The sequence below is a fragment of the Vulpes lagopus genome, chromosome 1 (assembly GCF_018345385.1).
Source record: "Vulpes lagopus strain Blue_001 chromosome 1, ASM1834538v1, whole genome shotgun sequence".
Taxonomy (NCBI): Eukaryota; Metazoa; Chordata; class Mammalia; order Carnivora; family Canidae; genus Vulpes; species Vulpes lagopus.
This window is the reverse complement of record NC_054824.1, coordinates 78,369,282-78,389,314: the sequence shown is the minus strand read 5'-3', so window position 1 is coordinate 78,389,314 and position 20,033 is coordinate 78,369,282. Positions and strand designations below refer to the sequence as shown.

Here is a 20,033-nt window from a genome sequence, read left to right as displayed (position 1 = left end):
ACTACCTGGGCTGTAGGCGGCGCTAACCGTTGGGCCACTCGGTCTGCAGGCTGCCCTAACCGCTGAGCCCCCGGGCTGCAGGTGGCGCTAACCGCTGAGCCCCCTGGGCTGCCCTAACCGCTGAGCCCCCCCCCCCCCCCCCCCCCCCGGCTGCAGTAGCTAACTGCTGGGCCACCCGGGCTAAAGCGGCGCTAACAGGTGAGCCCCCCGGGCTGCCCTAACCGCTGGGCCCCCTGGGCTGCCCTAACCGCTGAGCCCCCCAGTCTGCAGGCTGCCCTAACCGCTGAGCCCTCCGGGGCTGCAGGCTGCAGGCTGCCCTAACCGCTGGGCTACCCGGTCTGCAGGCGGCGCTAACCGCCGAGCCCCCCGGGCTGCAGGCTGCCCTGACCGCCGAGCCCCCCCGGGCTGCAGGCGGCGCTAACCGCTGGGCTACCCGGTCTGCAGGCTGCAGGCTGCCCTAACCGCTGAGCCCCCCAGTCTGCAGGCGGCACTAACCGCTGGCCCACCCGGTCTGCAGGCTGCAGGCTGCCCTAACCGCCGAGCCCCCGGGCTGCAGGCGGCCCTAACCGCTGGGTCCCCCGGGCTGCAGGCGGCGCTAACCGCTGGGCCCCCCGGGCTGCCCTAACCGCTGGGCTACCCGGTCTGCAGGCGGCCCTGACCGCTGAGCCCCCAGTCTGCAGGCGGCCCTAACCGCTGGGCCACCCGGTCTGCAGGCTGCAGGCGGCCCTGACCGCCGAGCCCCCGGGCGGCTCCGAGCTCTGCGGATCGCTCGCCCTCCCGCGCTGTGGCCCTCGCCCCTGCGCCCCGGCACCCCCCCCCCCGGCTCTCCGGGACTACGACTCCCAGCAGCCCCGAGCCGGCCGCCTCCGCAGCCCGGTGCGCATGCCCTGGCAGACGTGGCAGCGGGGCCGGGAGGCGGGAGCGGCGCTGGCACCGACCGAGGCGCGGGCGCGGGAGCCCGGGCGCAGCGCGGAGCCGGGGGCGGCGGGGATGGCGCGGCTCGGGCCGGCGGGGCTGCTGCTGGCCGTCTGGGTGAGGCTGCGGCCCGGGGCGCCCCGCGGTGGGGTCCGCGCTGCGGGGAGCCTCGGGGTCCCGGGCGGGGGCGGCCCCCGTGCCCTCCCCGTGCCCTCCCCGTGCCCTCCGGGCGGAGCGCCCCGGGCGCCGGGTGCTTGCAAGCGGGGGCGGGGGCGAGGGCGGGCGCGGGGTGGGGCGGCGGCACCTGTGTGAGTGCGGGTGGGAAGGGGGTGATACCTGCGCGGCCGGAAACCGAGGAAACCGAGCTTCGGACCCACCTGGCGCCCGGGACGCGCTCGGAGCGGCCGCGGCTCCCACGCTGGGCAGCCGGGACCTGCGGGTCAGCGCCTGGGGTCCCCCCCCCCCGCCCCGGGTGCAGGCCAGGCTGGGCGCGCCGGCTGGGGTCCTGCTGCTACACCGACCGCCCCTGGCTCGAGCCTGAGCCTCGGCCACTTTCTAGCTGAAGTTGGAAGGGAATCCTTTACCGTACCCGCCTTAGTCTTCCCATCCATGAAATGGGGCCGGTCAAGGCGCCCCCTCCCCAAGGACATGGAGGGGGGTCCCATGGAGGAAGTTCTGGGAATTGCAGCTGCAACTCGAGCTGGGATGTGCAAGGAGTGGGCCAGCGTGCTGGGAGGGGTGGACTCTCTGAGAGGGGTTTGCTACCCTTGGGGTTGGGGGCGGGGTGCAGGGTGGTGGCTCCAGGGCATCCCTAGAAGAGGCCAGAGTGTGTGTGTCCCCAGTGCCCAGGGCTCCCCCGGCCTGGCCTAGGTGTTACTGTGGGCGTGCAATGGGATAATGTGGCTTCTTTCCACATGTCTCCATAACTTCTGGTCTCTTGTTTTAGCACAGTTGGCTCCTTTTTTTTTTTTTCCTTGAAGTTCCAGGGAAAATCTTTCTGCTGCTAGCAGCACCCTCTCCAACCCAGGTTTTTCAATTTGTTTTTTTTTTTTCTTTTGGGTGTGGCAAGGATGCTGGGCAACACGAGGAGACAAACCGGAGTGTGGATTTAGTTACTTTCAAACATTTCTGTTTCCGGGTACTCTGCCTTTTGGGGATCCCCAGTGAAGAGTGGCACTGCATTTTTCTGGTTGTCTGGAAGTGGGTGGGAAAGCAAGTCACCTGTCCTCTAGATCTGACCTTTCTCCCTCCGGAAGAGAACCAGTGTGGAGTGGGACAGCGCCCTTTCACCTGCATCCATGTGTGGATGATCTGTTTGCATTTTGTTTTCTGGAGCCAGCTGGCCTGGGCTGGTCTCTAGGCCGGGGGTCCTGCAGGGCGGTGCAGAGGGGCCAGCTCTAGCAGGAGCCCCTATCACGTCTTTGCGCTTGGGCTGTGTTAGGATATCCTGCTCTTCTCTTTTCTTCTTTTCCACCTTCCCTGCTGTAAAAATAGAGGGCTTGGGAATCTGACTGGAAAGAAGTTTCATTCAGCAAACATTTATTTATCAATCACGTTGTTTGGCACAGGATTGGATTTGGGGTGGAGAGCAAAGCACAGTGTGTCCCTGCCCTCCGGTGCTGCCCTGCTTTGCGCCGGGGAGTCAGTCCCATGAGCAAATAAAGACAGGACAGGGAGCCCTGATACCCGAAGTGCTGGGAGCCTCCACTGGGGGGGAGCCATACATTAATTTGGTGGGCAGGCCAGCCCTGGCCTTCTGGAGGCAGTGGGTTGTACGGTGTGGAGGGGGTGTGGGGGGAGTTGGTAAGGCTGTTGAGGCCTGCTGGGTCCTCCCCCTGGAAGCACGGGGGGCGGGGGTAGGTTTGCTGAGAGCGCTCGAACTGGGAATCTGCAGCATGGAGTTGACGTTCTCCTTTCCCCACACCCTACCTTGGCTCAGCAGGTGTCAGCAAGGCCGTGTCACTGCTGAGTGGCTGGTAGACACCAGGGTGGGCCTCGGTAAAGTTAAACTCCGTGTCCATCTGATAAGGGCCTCCCAGGTCCTGGGAGTGTATTGGATTTCCTTGTTCACTCAATATTTACTGAGAGCTGATATGTGCAGAGCCCCAGGCTGTGACCCAGGGGACATAAAGCAGTATAAAGGGGTCTACAGAGATTCATGGACAGTGGCAAATACCTACCACATTTTTGACAATAGCAACAATTTGGAAATGGCATAGATGCCCAACAGTAATGGCATGGTTTAAATGACTTTTGGTCCTGTCCATGCCTTGGAAAGTGATGTTTATATTTACTAGAATGCCGTGATTATCAAAATATTTTATGATGCGTATGAAGACTATTTAGGGACATGGCAAAGTGCTTCCGTGCGGTAATTAGGGGAAAAGCAGGGTATAAAATGAATCCCAGGGTGACTGAAGATAGCTACATAAGCGGTCGAGGAATTAGCGGTGCCTCAGAATGTCAACGGCGATTGTTCAGGAAGGCACTGCTGTGGGTGACTTTTGTTTACTTCTTTGCTTATCCTTTTTTTTCTGTTTCCCCAAGTTTTCTGTATGAATATTATTAGGTTTTTTTATAGATTTTATTTATTCATGAGAGACACACACGAGAGAGAGAGAGAGAGAGAGAGAGAGAGGCAGAGACACAGGCAGAGGGAGAAGCAGGCTCCATGCAGGGAGCCTGACGTGGGACTCGATCCCAGGACTCCAGGCTGAAGGCAGCGCTAAACCGCTGAGCCACTGGGGCTGCCCTATTATTAGTTTTTTGATCAGAAAAAGTTAATAAAGGAAAAAAGATTCCTTTGGGGCCTCTCAGCCTTCCATAAAGCATCCAGGGATGAAAAGAGTCACAGTCAACACTTGGGACGAGTCAGTTCCAGCACCTCCCTCCTGGCTGGGTGTCTGTGCCCTCTGCCCGGGGAGGCTGAGCTGTCCTGTCCCTCCCCTGCCGCGGACTGCCTCTTCCTGCTGCCCAGCCCAGCTCCTCTCTGCGGTGGCCCCTTCCCCAAACCATCCACGCTGATTGTGGTGTAGCCTTCCTCCAGCCCTCAGAACAGAGACCTGTTGGAGCTGGCAAGGATGCAAAGTCACCCAGCTCACGTGGTTCCAACTTCAGGCCGAGGAGCGAAGCTGGGCTGTGACAATTTTCACAGGTCCATAGACACATTGGAAAAGTACCAACAGTGAATGGTTTTTCCACGAATCCAGATATTTTCCGTTTAAAGACTTGTCCATTTTTTGGATGTGATGTCGTATTGGAGGAGGGTGGGGTTCAGTGTCCTTTTGAAAAATTAGAGTCATGATTGTATATCCTGGTTTTTTTTTTTTTAGAAGGTATCGACAAAATTGATTTTCAAGTATACATTATATATTTAAAACGTATGTTATATATTTTAAAATATTTTATTTTATTTATTTTTTTAAAGGTTTTATTTATTTATTCATGAGAGAACCAGAGAGAGAGAGGGGCAGAGACACAGGCTGAGGGAGAAGCAGGCTCCATGCAGGGAGCCCGATGTGGGACTCGATCCCGGGTCTCCAAGATCAGGCCTTGGGCCAAAGGCAGATGCTCAACCGCTGAGCCACCCAGGTGTCCCTATTTTAAAATATTTTTAAAAAAATATGAAATATATTTGAAAAATATATCCCTGCTAGTCTGAGATTCAGAAGTCTGAGAACTACTGGTGTAACTCAGCTCTTTCATTTTAGAAAAGTGAGGCTTTGAGAGGGAGGGTCTCGAGTCCACTGTGTTTGTAAAGGCAGAGCTGGGATTGGTGCCAGGCTCCTGAATTATAAATCAGGTTTCTTCCTGCTTCATCTCTGCCATCCCAGCCCCTCCCCACCGCCCCCCCACTCACGTCTTCCACCTGCTTCCCACGTCCCTGCTCTGGCCTCTGCCCTTGACTGTGGCTTGACACTCAGCACCTGGTGGGACAGTGGGCGGAGGTGCAGGAAGCAAGAGATGTTTGTCCCTGGTGTCTCCTGCAGAGTTTTTAATGTACACGTATTTTAGGTTCTACACCATTATATATTTAATGGGCTTTTGTGGGCTGGCCTGGGGATCTAATTGCCATTTATAATGCTGCTTGGAACCTGGAGTGCACTTCTCCCACAGAAATAAACACGTTACAGAGGAAGTTTTAAAACAGAGCTGGCACATAAGTTGGAGGAATAGCTGAGTGCCGAATGGGTGGCAGACACGGAGTGCTGTGGATTTGGGCAGGGGTCAGGCCGAGGGGCACCTAGACACCAGAGAAGGGTCCTAGCTCACACTCATAACGAGAGCTGACTCTGGGCTCTGTGACCATGGGCATCCTTTCTGTTCTGCTCATTGTGTCCCCAGCACCTAGCCCGGGACCTGGCATATAGTCATCCCCAGTCCATAGTTGGCTGAAGGAACTAGTGTTGCAGGCAGAGAAAGGAACCTGTCTGAGACAAAAATACAGGCGATGAGGAGTTATGGGCCAGGCTGGATGGAAGGAGAGATTTGAGTCTGGGGAGGGGGAGTAAGATCAGAAAAGTGGATTGTAAAGAACCTTAAATGACTGGCAGAGCTTTTGGGACTTGATTCTCTAGGTAATGGAGAGACATGATGAAAGCTGCCCTTTTAATAATGAGAGCAGTCAGTCCACAGTGTAGGCTTGGATTGGAATGGAGGAGACTGGGATTAATTTTCTCAGAACAACACTTTCTTCCTCTCACTTTCTTCTCTGTTGTCTACAAGATGAAGTGTGGTGCAGTGGATAGAACATGGGTTTTTAGCCAGCCTGACGTTCAGGAGCTGTGTGACCTTGGGCCCTTCCTCGGTTTTCTTGCTTGTTAGTGGTCACGATGATAACCATTTGCAGAGTTGAAAGCATCAGAAGTAACACAGGAAGCACCCAGCATGGTGCCGGCACCCGGGAGGGCCCCATAAATGGCATTTATCTCAAGTTGGGAAGGAGAGGTGCTAGGGAGGCCAGTTAAGAGGAGGTGGCAGTGGAGGGCCAGAGCCCGTGTGAGCAGAGACTTCAGGCTGGGAGTTGGGGGCTCTGGACTCTCCTTGCCTCTCCCCAGTGGGCCCCTGTAGAGCCTACAGATGAGGAGGGGGGGGCTACAGAGGGGCGAAAGATTTAGGTGCTCTGGGTTTCTCTCCCCTTTCTTCTGACAGGGGATCTTCTTTTGAGAGTGATGATACTAACCACAGTGCCTCCCTGGAGGATTTGCCCCAGCTTTGCGATTTTGTTTTGTGGGGCTCTTGTGTCTCATTCGGCGGTGATGGCAGCAGGTTTTGGAGGCTAAGTGACAGTGGGTCAGAGAGTGATGCCTGTGGTATAAGGAGCCTAAGTTCTCTTATGTTACTAGGACTTCCATGGTTTCTTTGCCTCCCACCCTCCCCTTTTTCCTTCCCTTCTTTCTTACCCAGCATCTTAGATCCCAGTGGAAGAAGGGAGGGACAGTGATGCCCACCCCATGCTGGACTGCCTGGCCCATCCTCCAGCACTGACTGGAGCCTCTGGCCACCCTGTTGACGAGAACTATAAAGCCCTGGACACACTTGTAGAAGGCTTTGGAGTTTGCAGAGCATTTCCACGTATTTTATGTTGATGAAACCACTTCTAATTAGCTTTGCAATCATGTGGTAGAGGGTTAAACACACTTAGATGGACCGTGGGGTCAGAATTGGTGTCTTATTCTCCAAGGTCATCCTGATCATGGTCATTTGATGTACTCTGCTCCCAGATGGCCTGACGGTGAGTCTGTGCCTGACTTCATTGAAGCTATCTGGAGTTGGGGTAGAGCATCCCCTCACCCCAAGAAGCCTACCATTCCCCCTGCCCTTTAGCATGAGCATATGTCTTTAACTCACAAGCGGATGCTTCTAATCCTTACTTTGGAAGGTATTGATGGAGATCTAGGTTGAGGGCCCTATGCTGGGGCTGAAACATAGAGGTGATCTTGCATCTCAGCTGAGAAGTGGGGTTGGCTGGAAAGTTCTGTTGTTGTGCCAAGTAGGGCTGGCTTGCAATTGACAAGTGGGTTTGCTTTTGTCAAGGGGTCTGACGTTGCTAGGTCCTGGACAGAGTATGGCACGTGCTCTGTATCTCTGAGGAATGTGGACAAGCATCTGCATGCTATGCGTGTCATAGGTGTTCATTTATCCCACAGGCCTTTCTTTTTCTTTTTTTTTTTTTAAACAGATATTTCTTAACAGGCTTCTATGAGTTAGATATACCACGCTAAGGCATTAGGGACATAATGATAAATAAGATGGACACCATCCCTTCCTCCCATAGCCCAGTGGGAAAGCCACTAATTTATTACTCCAGGTAGTAAAGTGCCAGAAACAGGAAATATAAGGTGATAAGAGAATGTGCAATACGGGCCCCTAACCTAATGCAGGGAGCCAGGAAAGGCTTCTCTGAGGGCTTATGGACCCTTTCTTAGAATAATATTTCTAAATGTTTAAAACAATGCATAGGATGACAAAGCAAATCAATAATATTAAAATACAGTTATCATGATATAACAAATATGTGACAAAAATATATTCATAAATGCATCATTTGAATAGATCTCATGGCAGGTTTGGTGCTTTCTGTAAAATTTAGTGATGAGCAGAAACAGTGTTTCAAGATATCCGCACCTATTGCCTGTTGTTGTATGAGAAAAATGTGGTTTCTGGGGGCAAAAAAATACATATGATTTCTGTTGGTGGCAAAGTCAGAGACGCTGCTAGTGCTACTATAATTTGTTACCTACATTTGTAATAATAAAGGTAAGGCTCTAATTTCATTTAGAGGTTAGTGAAAATAAAGATATAATTCTTTCCCCATCCAAGTTCATAGACCTCAGTGTAAAGAATTATTCGAAAACTTGGACAGGAAAGGTGATTTAATGTCTTTTTAATGTCATATTAGAGTGTTGTCTAAGAAGGCCACCTGAGGGCCATCCGGTGCGCTAGGGAATATAACTTTGCTTTTTATTCTTTAGGACCCGTACTCTGCTGGTAGATAAGATGCAAATGATTTCTGTTTGGTAGAGAAGAGAGACTGGGAGGTGATTGCCCTGTAAGACATGAACCAGTTTGATAGCTCATTTAGCAGCCTTATAACAGGATTCTTTACCTCCCCCTGCCCCCCCATGAGCCATATGCATATTGATTTCTTATGACTTTTTAAAAAAGATTTATTTATTTATTTATTTATTTATTTATTTATTTATTTATTTATGATAGACATAGAGAGAGAGAGAGGCAGAGACACAGGAGGAGAAGCAGGCTCCATGCCCGGAGCCCAACTTGGGACTCGATCCCGGGACTCCAGGATCGCGCCCTGGGCCAAAGGCAGCTGCTAAACCGCTGAGCCACCCAGGGATCCCCTTATAACTTTTTTTTTTGAAAGGTTTTTTTAAGTCTTTTTTTTTGTTGTTGTTGTTATATCCTTTTTTTTTTTTTTTTTATGCTATCTTAGTGAGCCCCTTACTAAGAGTTCAGTAATACTTTGAAAGGCTCAATATCTATTTGTATGAGATTTCAGTTTTTAACACTTGAGAATTGTGTGTGACCCCAGTTTAAGAACCACTGAGTGAGCAGGATGTGAGGATGTGGCCGAGATGGGAGGTCTGGGCTGCATATGCTAATGTAGGGGGTGCTGCTCTGGAAGGAGGTGGGCCAGACCCTCACAGAGAGGGAAGAGAGGTGGAGCAAGTGAGCCCCGGGGAACTTCAACATTTAAAGGTTGGGGGGACCAGGGGTTGCAAAGAGGTTAGGAAGCGTGGCTGAAGAGGTGGAAGGGAGGCCAAGAGCGTCCTGCTGGAGACAGAGGAGAACTGGAGGTGTGTGTAGGGTGTCTGTGTGGAAGTCATTGTGATTCATCCTCATTGAGAGCCTTCCCGGTGGTGGTGGTAGGCAAAGATCTGAGGGGGCTGAGGAATGGATGGAGGCAAGCGGAGATGGAACATTCTGGCTGTGAAGGAGAGGGGAATGAGGTGGAGTCCAGAGATGGATGGGTGGCGGAGGTTTCCCAGCCTGGCTGTGGATCTGCATCACCCCAAGGGAATATGTGTACAGTGGGATTCCTGGCCTCCCCAGATCTGCGGGATGATGTCCTTCAGGGACAAATCCCCAGGAATCTATTTCCCTGTACTTAGAGCTGTTGTGCATACAAACCAGGCAGGTTTACAAGTTACCGACATTAGTTTTGCCCGGTGCATGGTATCTGGCCAGCCAAGGCTGTTGCTCCCGGCTGAGTGGTGTGGACCCCGGTTTTGCCCCTGTCATGATTCATGATCCACAGGCTCTGGGGAGGGACGTGGTGCGGTTGCACTTGCCTCCAGGTGCCCTGCCGAGCTCTTCTCTGGGGGCGGGTGGGGAGCTGCAGCAGGCGGGCTGCAGGTAAGGATGCATCAGGCTGCTTAGGCTCTGACCCTTTGGGGGTGCTTAGTGGCTGCACGGGGAAGGGAAGGCAGACCTACTGGCCCTCCAGTCTCGTTTGGTGGAGCTGTAGTGAGTGGAGAGGGCTTGATGGAGCCGGCGCCGAGTGTGCACCCTGACTCACTGTGCTCAGAGGTCGAGCAGGTCTCGGGCTTTACCTGAGGGCTGTCCCTTCACTTCTGTGAGACTCAGTTTTCACATCTCCAAAGTGGGGACAGCACCACCTCCCACACAGGTTGTTTATGACAGCTTCTCAGGTGTATTTCCTGCGTGGGACTCCTGCAAGCACGGCTGTGCATTTTACATTATAGCCAGGTGTATATGTGCACGAATACAACAGGTATGAATGTTTTACCGGATGTCTTGCTATCTGCGGTACGTACTGCTGTTGTCTATTTAATGTCGTTTAAAAAATGCTGGTGGCAATCCACTGAATTGATTTTGTGACTTGGCTTTCAGGCCGAAGCCCAAAGGGTCGAAAACACTGGTTTAAACCCTCAACTCCAGAGGACTGAGTGAAATAATATGTATTAAAGCCTGGATGTATACCATGGATCTTGAGCACTTGAATTGTTATTTTCTTATCAATTAACTGAGCTTTGAGGCAGAGTCGGATTTCCGGAGTGGGAATTTACCTGCTCCTCCCCCCTCCCTGCTGCCTGATTCACTGTTCCCTCTACCGCACTCTTCCTTGTTAGCAGGCCTGGCACACCAGGCTGGCAGCGGCCCAAAGCCCTCTTGGCGCTAGGAGAGGTTTTTCAAAAACATTAAAAGCTTGAGGGACTTAAGTCCTGGTTAAATGCACTGCAGTTGCAATTTCAGGATAAGAAAACCTGTTTTTATAAGCTCTCGGATCAGTTGTCCGGCCCTGAATTGTCTCTTGTTGACAGCCACACGCTGTGGGGAATGTAGGGGAGGAGAAGCGTCCTGCGTCCTGCGTCGCCCCCATGTAAGGTGTGGCTTTTAAAGAAAGCAAAATAGAAGAAATGCGGCTGGCTTTGTATTTAGAAGAGCAAGCAGTAAGGTGTGTGTGGCTCCAGGAATCTGTGGTCTCTTCCTGCAGCCAGGGCACCCGACCTCCGAGCCTGGGAGACGGGGCTCTGAGCCACAGCACTGTCACCTACCTGCTGTGTGACGCTGAGCAAGTTTCTTAGCTCCTCTTCGTCTCAGTTTCCTCGCATATAAAATAGATCTACTAAAAGTACCTACTGACTTCCCTTGCCAAGATGATTGAATTCGGCAGGCACGCGGATTGCTTAGCTGCCCCTGGTCACAGGGTAAGCTCCCTGTACTCGGAGCTGTTGTCCTTACCATGGGCTCATCCCTAGGCCCTGGATTTGGAGACTGAAGAATTCTCTCTTGGGTTCTGTTCCTTGCCAAGTGCTTGCCCATGTCTGTATGCCCTGCCTGCCTGCCTGCCTTTCTTCTTCTTCTTCTCCTTCTCCTCCTTCTCCTCTTCCTCCTTCTCCTCCTCCTCCTCCTTAAGAAAAGATTTTATTTATTTGAGAGAGCATAGCAGGGGGAGAGGAAGAAGCTGACTGCCCACTCAGCAGGGAGCCCAATGCAGTCTTGATCCCAGGATCTCAGATCATGACCTGAGCTCCTGAGCCGAAGGCAGACGTTTGACCAACTGAGCCACCCAGGCGCCTCCTCTCTTCTTCTTCTTCTTCTTCTTCTTCTTCTTCTTTTTTTTTTTTGCTTTTCCCCTCTCTCTTTCTTAATAAGCACCTTTAACTTCTTAGCTGCAGCTACTCAGAGGTGTGCAACTCAGGGCCAGGCCCTCTCTGTCTGTCTGATACACACACACCATTCAGGGACTCACAGTGCTTGTGTTTGTTTCCAAGGCTGCTGGGTAGTAGACATTTGCACGTTGGCAAGTATCAGTGGTGAAATTCCCAAACTTGGTTTGTGGTGAGGCCTTCATTCTGGTGAAGAGCGTTATTTAGCCTTGGTGGATGGTGACAGATGCTTAAAATTTGCCTTATTAAGGGGCACAAATTACCCATATTTAAAAATGAATGTTCTTTTGTGTTTCTCTTTCTCTCTCTCTCATCAAAGCCATTCTAGGTATGTGTTGCATGCAGAGTGCTTTGCAGATTTCATATAATAGATCCTATAAAAAAATTCCACAGCATCAGGTGAACAGAGGAGCAGAGAGTCAGCTGGAAGGGAAGAAGGGCAGATAAGCACCCTTCTAACAGGGGAAAGTACCACCAGTGCGCTGGCTGGCCAGCCAAGGGTGTCAGGAAGAGGTGGGGACAGTATTTGGTTGCGTTCTGGGTCTTTTTTTTTTCTTTCTTTTTTTAGGTAAGGTTTTTTTTTTTTTTTTTTCTAATTTCAGACTTACAGAGGAGTTGCAAGAAGATTACAAAGGATTCCCATCTGCTCTTTATCCAGATTCCATACATATTAACATTTTATCACATTTGTTTTATCACATTCTCCCATAACATTTGTAAAGTTCACAGATGTAATGATGCTCCTTTGCCCCCTAAATCTTCAGTATTTCCTAAAAGGCAAGGATGTTCTCTTACATAACTACAGTGCAATGATCACAATCAGGAATGTGGCATTTGGCCCAGAACCCAGTTCAGAATCACACATTGAATTTCATTGTTGTTGTATCTCTTTAGTCTCCTTTAATCTGGACCGTTTCTCAGTCTTTGTCTTTCATGACCTTGATAATGTTGAAGAATGTCCTTCAACTGGGTTTTTGATGATATTTCCATTCAGTGCATCATATCCCGAGGCGTATGGTGTCAATTTTACCCATTACCGGTGTCGCTAGCGCTGCTCCCTTAGTTAAGGAGGTTTCCATCAGGCTTCTCCGCTGTGGAGTTATGTTTGCTTGTGGGGTGATACTTTGAGATTGTTAATTATTTCCATAATGGTAGCCAAATGGAGATAATTTCTTTTTTTTTTTTTTTTTTTTAAGATTTAAGTTGGACATGCCTATTATGGTGAATGAGAAAAACAGACAAAGAGGAAGAGGAATAAAATCTATCCAAGGACAAAGTTTCACTTTGGTGCATTTTTTTCTTCCAGTCTTTTCCTGAGCATAATTTTGCATATAGTTTTAATCATACCGTGTACATTTGAATTCTATTTTTTATTCTATTTTTAAAGATTTTATGTATTGAGAGAGAGAGTACACATGAGCAGTGGGGAGAGGGAGAGGAAGAAGCAGACTCCCCACTGAACAGAAAGCCTGATGCGGGGCTGGATCCCAGGACCCCGAGATCATGACCCGAGACAAAGGCAGATGCTTAACTGCCTGAGCCACCAAGCCCACCCTGAATTCTATTTTTCAAAACTTAATGTTAAAACAAATACTTTTCCTTTGTACAGTCTTCAAAAACATCATCTAAATGGCTGTGTTATTCTCTTGAGTGGTTTCCTCTAAATAACCGTTACCCTGCTCTTGAGTATTTAGGTTGTTTACAGTTTTTGACTCTTATGAGTAGGATCGTGTGAGTCATCTGTCAGAACCTCTGCTAATTTCCTCAGGACAGATTCCCAAAAGTGGAATTACCAAGTCAAGGAGCATAAATACTTTTAAGATACTTGATAAATTGTGCCAAATAGCTTTCCAAAAGAATTGTACTTTGGCCAGAACTGTATGACATCTGGGCGCCATAATTTAAGAGATTTGTTAATGATGTTTTTCAACTTTTTTTCTTTTCAACTGTGCCCTACCAGTCAAGGTTTGTGTTGAGATTAATTTCCTGAATTTTGAATTATGAAAGCATAGGTATTTATTTCCCAAAATAAATTCTAGTAAAATAGCACATTATTCTTTCCAAGCTCTAAAACTCTGCTGCCGGCATGGGATAGCTCTGAGAGTCATGAGCGTAGCTGTGTCTAAGGTAGGGCATTCAGGATGGTGAGGGACTTGAGGGCACATGTGAGGAACTGGGGAATTTCACCTACAGAATCCTAAGAAGGGGGACGCCTGGGTGGCTCAGAGGTTGAGCATCTGCCTCGGCTCAGGGTCCCGGGATCAAGTCCCGCATCGGGCTCCCTGCATGGAGCCTGCTTCTCCCTCTGCCTGTGTCTCTGCCCCTCTCTCTGTCTGAGTCTCTCCTGAATAAATAAATGAAATCTTAAAAAAAAAAAAAAGGAATCTTAAGGAATGTATTTGCCACCCTCAGAGTGTGATAGAGTGGTATGGGAGAGGGCTGACGCTGTCCAGGGTGAAATGGTAGCCTAGAGGACATGGACTTAGAAATATTTAGTTCTCACAGCCTTGTGAGCCCACTGTGTTGGACAGCCTCTGGCGTTTTGAGTCCTTGGCTCTGGAGGGCTGCCTGGAGGCTGGAGAGGGCACGTGAGGAATGTTGAAAGGGGTCACAAATCAGGGAAACCAACCAGCCCAACTGCAAGGCCTTTGGTCTCCTGCCATGAGCCCCTGAGTAGTAAAGGGCTGAGGTTGCAGGGAGAGCTACTCGCTAGTTTTTCTTTCATTTGTGGGTAGTTGTCACCAAGTGACCACCTGATGAGAACAGGCATAATGAAGCTTGGGTAATTGGGAAGAACACAAAAGATCAAGCTGTTCATAGTCCTTTGTCTCTTTCCGTACAGCAATTTATCTGAAGTATAATACATGATTTAATGCCTTACACACTTTGAACTATCCCAACTGGAGCAGGTGTTAATATTTCTTTCTAGTTGAAGCTTTTGTTCCAGTAGGTACTCAAGACCTATTAGTATGTGTGCCAGGACAACCAGAATGATAGTACCTCACAGAGATCATATATTTCACTCATGTTGAAGCCTAGAAAGGGATATTCTAGGGCCAGTGTATACTCCTGTGGGTCAGGGGCCCAGGTACCTTCTATCTTACTACCACACATCTTTAACAAGTCCATTCTCCTCATTGTCTCCAGATGGCAGCTTGAGTTCCAGCCATCTCGTCCAGATTCCATCTGGCATGGGGAGGAGGAGACTAAGAAGACCCAGATGTCTATTAGGAACAATTGCACATAACATTTCTGCTTGTATTTCAGGGGGGTGGAATTTAGTTACATAGCCGCACTTCCTGCAAGGGAGACTGAGAGGAGTGGCTTTTAATGTGGGTGGCCACATACCCAGAGAAACTCAACAGTTTTTTTCACAAGGTATAATTACCTTGTGGTACTTCACTGGTTGTGGTCATGAGGATGGAGTTAACAAAATGTCACCACTGCAAAGGGCTTTGGAAAATTCGCTCTCAGCCCCTTCATTTTACAGAGACTTAGAGAAGAGAGAGGACTTGTCCAAGGTCACACAACCAGTAAATCCAGTGCAAAACTTGGGTTTCTAGTTGTTCCCACCAAACCTCCACCTCTACATTCTCAGCCAGTTCGAGTTCTCTGACCTTGGGTTCAGGTCATCTGTTTTTAACATTTTTCCTGTATCCCTTTACCACCAGCTTCTTGAGAGTCTAGACTTTTAGATTCTGACATTTGAAAACTATTTTGAGCAAAATGTGGGTTACACTGAATTAAACCGGTTTCTTCACAGCTCCCACATAAGAAGGGTATCTTTTTTCAGGTGACGGAGCAAGAAAGGGTCAAGTCCCACCTCCACCCTTTTCCCTAAATGCTAGACTCTGTGTCTTCAAATCCTTCTCCTTTAGCAAGCTGCTTTTACATAATTGAATACCTCTGGTTTCATGATCCGCATTGAGTAGTGAATCTGTAACGCCAGCCTCCCCTGCTGCAGAGAACGTGAGGGTGCTGGCACGCACCCCAGAGATCTGGAGCTTTTTAAAGCCAAGGGTATAATGTGGCAAGGAGCGTTCTCGCTATTAGTTTCTAGAATTGTACCACTCTTTATCTCATTAGTCTGGTGGGGGTGGTGGGTGAGGGTAAGTGAAGAGAGAGGAGCTCGTGTGTGCTGTGTGTTAGGGCGGGAGGGGCACAGGCTCCTGGACACGACCTCTGATTAACAGCACATCTGGGCCAGTTGCCCCAGCATCCTGAGAACTGGGGCATACAACGGGACACTCTGGGCTTGCAGGAAGCAGAGGGTTATAAATCCCTTCTCGCCATGGGATTCTGGAAGTTTGAGGCTTTTGCAGCCTCTCTGAAGAGCCCTGTGTAGGAAGGAAGTGCTCCTTTTCTGCTTGGGTCCAGGGAGCTTGTGGGGTTGAGAGAAATAGACCGCCTCTGGCCAGGAGCCTTGAGACCCCAGGTCTAGTCCCAGCTCTGCCGCTTACCTACTGTGTGACCCTGGTAAGTGGTATAACCTCTCTGAGCCTCAGTTTCCTTATCTGTGGGATGAGGCTGGTACCCACTTGTTGGGTTTTATGAAGGGCAGATGGGCGCGGAGTCTGTAAGGAGCGTTCGGCACGTGCTGTGTGGCCTCTTGGTCTGTGCGGCCACGCAGATGGGTGATTATTTCAGGGTTTATTATGGTGAATGTGTGTACGTGCACACTCCTTCCTGCCTGGACGTGCTGCTTTGCCTGATTGCAGCCAGGACCCTGGAGAGGAAGAGGTGGTGCCTGTTTCACTGTTGTTCTTGCTCTATCTGTGATTTGTCTCACTAATAGTGCTAATAAAGATAATTATGATTATTATGTACTTCTGTATGCCAAGCATTATGTTAGGTTCTCTGTGTACTTTATCCCCTCGTTTAATCCTCAGCCAGCCCCACAAGGGAGGTATCCGTATTATCCTCCCAACTTTGTAAGTGGGGAGATGGCACCCGGAGGGGGCTGCTAGCACCTCAGGTCATGTTGCTATACGTGATGGCACCTGGGTTTGACCCCAGCTCTGCTTGGCTCCAGAAGCAATGCTCTTTCTGTGGTGTCTGAGGGGTGGGAATCCCTCAAAGGGGGAAGATGAGGGTGGGCTTCTAGGCTGGGCCTGATTTGTGGCAGGAGAGCCCTCAGGGCATCTGGAAGATGAGAAGACCTGTTGCCTCCAGCAGGCCGTGGTGGAGGCAGGGTGAGGGCTTCTGGGCTCTGGGGAGGGGCTGTGTGCTCTGAGTGGGGATGGGGCGGAGGGTGGAGGCACCTGCTACTCTGCTGGAGGGGCCTGGTGGTCTGATGGGGTACGCACTGGGACAGGGTTGCGGGTGGCACTGGGGGCCTGGATTCCCCTGCAGCAGCAACAAGGGCAGCTGTCCTTCCCAGCAGGGTTTTGCTCTGCACCGGGTGTGTGTAGAGTAGTTTCATGGGCCTCAGCCCAGCCCCTGGGGGCAGCTCAGCCCTGATGTAAACACAGTTAAAGCTGAGGGTTGGTGAACAGAAAGAAATCAATCATTGGGAAAGGCCAGAAGGAGTTGTGGTGGACAAAGGGGATTTTTTCCCCTCTCCTCTACCACCCAAGCTAGTGACTTAGAATGTAAGGAGCCTGCCACACCCAGGGACAGTTCCATGGCAGGCTGGGCAGGTGACTGGCTTCTGAAGCACTTTCTCAATGCTGCCCTCTTCCCCCTGAGGGCTTGACGAAGCAGAGAGTTTGTGCATCATTAACATTGTTATTGTTGTTGTTATCAGGGTTTGTGGGTTGTGACTTATGAAGTCTGCAGGAAGGTGCTTGGCAAGGCGATCCGAGGCTCCCTGGAGCTGCATCTTAAGGAAAGGAAGGAGCCTGCACACTGCAAAGGTTAAGATACAAGTGGAGGAGAAGGAGGAATGTTAAGTGGCTGGAGGAGAGGCTTAGGGGAGGGAGGACAGGGCCGTCCTCCTGGGCTGCCCTGTGGTTGTGAGCTAAGGTGATGGTCTGTCCCCGGGCCAGGCACTAGTGGTAAGGATTGGGGGGTAAGGGGAGGAGACACCTCCATAAGGGGTTCTAAACCAGGCTGGCCTTGGGCAGTGCCCAGTTTAAACCCTAGGATCATATTGAGTGATAGTGTTCAAGCAAAGTCAGTTCAGTGCCTTTCTCACTGTGAGCTTAAGTTCTCTGCTACGTGAGGGTAAACGTTGGGTCAGAGGCTCTGGTGGCTGGCTGGAAAGCGGTTTGTTTACTGTGAAGGTGGCTGTTGGTTAGATGATTGGAGGGATTTACTGGGCTTTACAGAAAGGAAGCTGTGGGTATGTCATAAGACTTGACTCTTGAGGTTTCTGCTGTAGACGCTTTGCCGTCCCTGTGGGCCAGCAGCATTCCGCTGTCCTGCCTGGGCAGGTAGGGACTGTGCCTGTCCTCTATCCTATCTCCTTTCCTTCTCCCCAGTTCCAGAAGTGTAGGTGCCTGCCAGTCTCAGGAGGGCTGGTCTACAGGTCAAAGTACCAAGGTACTGGGCAAGGGCAGTTGTTTTTCCTGACTGACCATATTATCTGAGGATTAAAAACAGAGAGGAAGAAATAAAAGAGGACCAAATCAGAGAGGGAGACAAACCATAAGAGACTCTTAATCATAGGAAACAAACTGAGGGTCACTGGAGGTGAGGGGGTAGGGGGTTGGGGTAACTGGGCGATGGACAGTAAGGAGGGCATGTGATGTAATGAGCACTGGCTATTATATAAGACTGATGAGTCACTGACCTCTACCGCTGAAACCAATAATACATTATCTGTGAATTAATTGAATTTAGATAAAATTAAAAAAAAAAACAGAATGGCATGAGTGTGTTTTTCCAACAGGTTCTTTTCTTTTTTTTCCTTTAATCATGTGCATTGAGCTATGGACTTTTTAGTCTGAAGTCCATTAGCTCCCGGGGAGCAGTAGAATAACATGTACTAATATAATGGAATGAACTTTTTGGTGAGCTCTCCAGGTGGGTTACATAAGGGCAGTGGATCCTCAGGGATTGTACCCAGTTCTGGCAGGGCAGAATGAAGAAGTAATTCCTCAATTCCTCCTCCTGGATAGTTTTACCTTGGGGAGAAGGAACCTCTGAATTCCAATGGCAGATTATATTTAGAAACACTAGAAGAGAGCCACATTTCTGTCTTCTACTCTGCTGAGATGGAAAATTGCATTATATATTACGGTAACTGATATCTATTGGAGTGCTTTATGATTTATAAAGCATGTTCGATAAGTCACCCCATTTCATCCTCACAGCAGTACCACGAGGGAGGTATCATTATTTCCACATCAGATGCAAGGTACTAAGCCGTGGAAGGTTGAGTGATGTTGGCTGGGCATCTGAACGGTAGAGCTAAGATGCAGCTCCAGACTTCTAGCTGCCAAGAGGCAAAGGACTGAGATGGCATCAGGTCAAATAGACTAGGATTCAGGTTCTGGCCCTGTTATTTAATTAGCTGTGTAACTTTGGTCAGATTATTTAACTGATTACTACAGTCAAGCATATCAGATAATCCACAGTTGCTTCCTTTTATTGACCACATTCACCCATAACTCTTTACCCTGGCTGCATTATGGGCTGGTTGCTCTATAGACTACAGGATATTTGTCCTGGACTCCTCTTTACCATTAATATGGTAATTCTCCTTGCCTCTCTCTGTGGGATCCTTTGTTTCCTATGTTCCATTGACTTTCTCATTTTTTACTGGTCTTGATAGAGCATAACTTCCAGTATTTTTCTGAGAAAGGGTCTATTGGTGGTAAGCTCTTAAGCCTAAGTAAATCTGTACTCACAATGGACAGATAGTTTTTGGCTGGATATAGAATTCCAGTTGGAGATAATGTTGCGTGAGAGGCCTGAGGGCAGCGCTTCATTGTCCTCTGCTCTGCCGATGAGCAGTCTTAGGCCAGTTTTGACACCTGGTCTTTTTGCATGTGGTGGGTTTTTGTTTTTTTTTTCCTCTGAAATTTTCAGAATCTCCTCTTTGTCAGCAGTGTACTTTGGTGAGAGTCTTTTTTTTTTTTAATCATCATGCAGGACCCTCTCAACTGGAGATTTATATTCTTCAATTCTGGCGTATTTTCTTGAAGTATATTTTTGATTATCTCTTTTCCTCTCTTTACTTCTTTTTCTGGTTACTTTAATTTGGTTCTTGCGCTTAATGGATCCATCTTTTTTATTTTTCTTCTATTTTTTATTTCTTGCTTTTATGTTTTATTTTTTAGGAGTTTTAAAAAATTCTCTTTCAACCTATTGAAATTTTTTATTTCTGTGATGGTTTTACTTCCCAAGAGTTTTTCCTGATTCTCTTTGACAATTCTTTTCTCGTAGCATTGTATTCTTGTTTTATGGATGCAGCATTTCATTTCTCTGAGAATAATAATTATAGTTTAGCTGTTTTCTGTTCTTTTCCTTTTCTTCTAAGTATCTTTCTTTTAGATTATTTTCATCACTGTTTTTATGTTGAGGGCTTTCCTTAAATATCTGGTAAACTTGGGTTATCTGTATTGAATAGCAAGACACTGGCACATGCATTGGAGACTCTCTGAGTGTGAGGAGGAGATAGAGGGCATTTGTTTACTGAGAGGGCTTCACCGTGGACATTTCAGGGGGAACTCAGTTGTTTCATTGGAAGATCTCAAAATCACCATCCTTAGGTTGTTTTTCTTCTGCTTCTCAGAGAAAAATTCTCTAATCTCCTGCTTAGGGGGATAAGGCTGGCAGCATTCTGGAAAAGGGAAGGAAGATGTCGGGGGGATGGGGGCTGATGGAGATGGGTAATCTCAAGGTTCAGTTTGTAGACTTTCCCTTAATCCCCTTATTTTTTTTTTCCCTCAGGGCCATACTTCCGCTGCCTGTCTGGTGTATCCCAGCAGAGCTTTTCTTAATCACCCTCTCCATATAGTAGTTCTGTGTTTACTGCCAGCTAGGCTGGCCAGCAATGTGGGCTGGGTAAGGGCATCT

At 49.2% G+C, this 20,033-nt stretch overlaps 1 protein-coding gene across 1 annotated transcript in view; it reads left to right on the top strand.

Annotated features, from left to right (window-relative positions):
• Positions 1-910: 910 nt before the first annotated feature.
• Positions 911-20,033, top strand: part of PDIA5 (protein disulfide isomerase family A member 5) — a 92,843-nt gene continuing 73,720 nt past the window's right edge. The window contains exon 1 of the mRNA XM_041758725.1: positions 911-1,032. Coding sequence (XP_041614659.1) covers positions 991-1,032 — 42 coding nt within the window. The 5' untranslated portion in view covers positions 911-990. The remainder of the gene's footprint in view (positions 1,033-20,033) is intronic.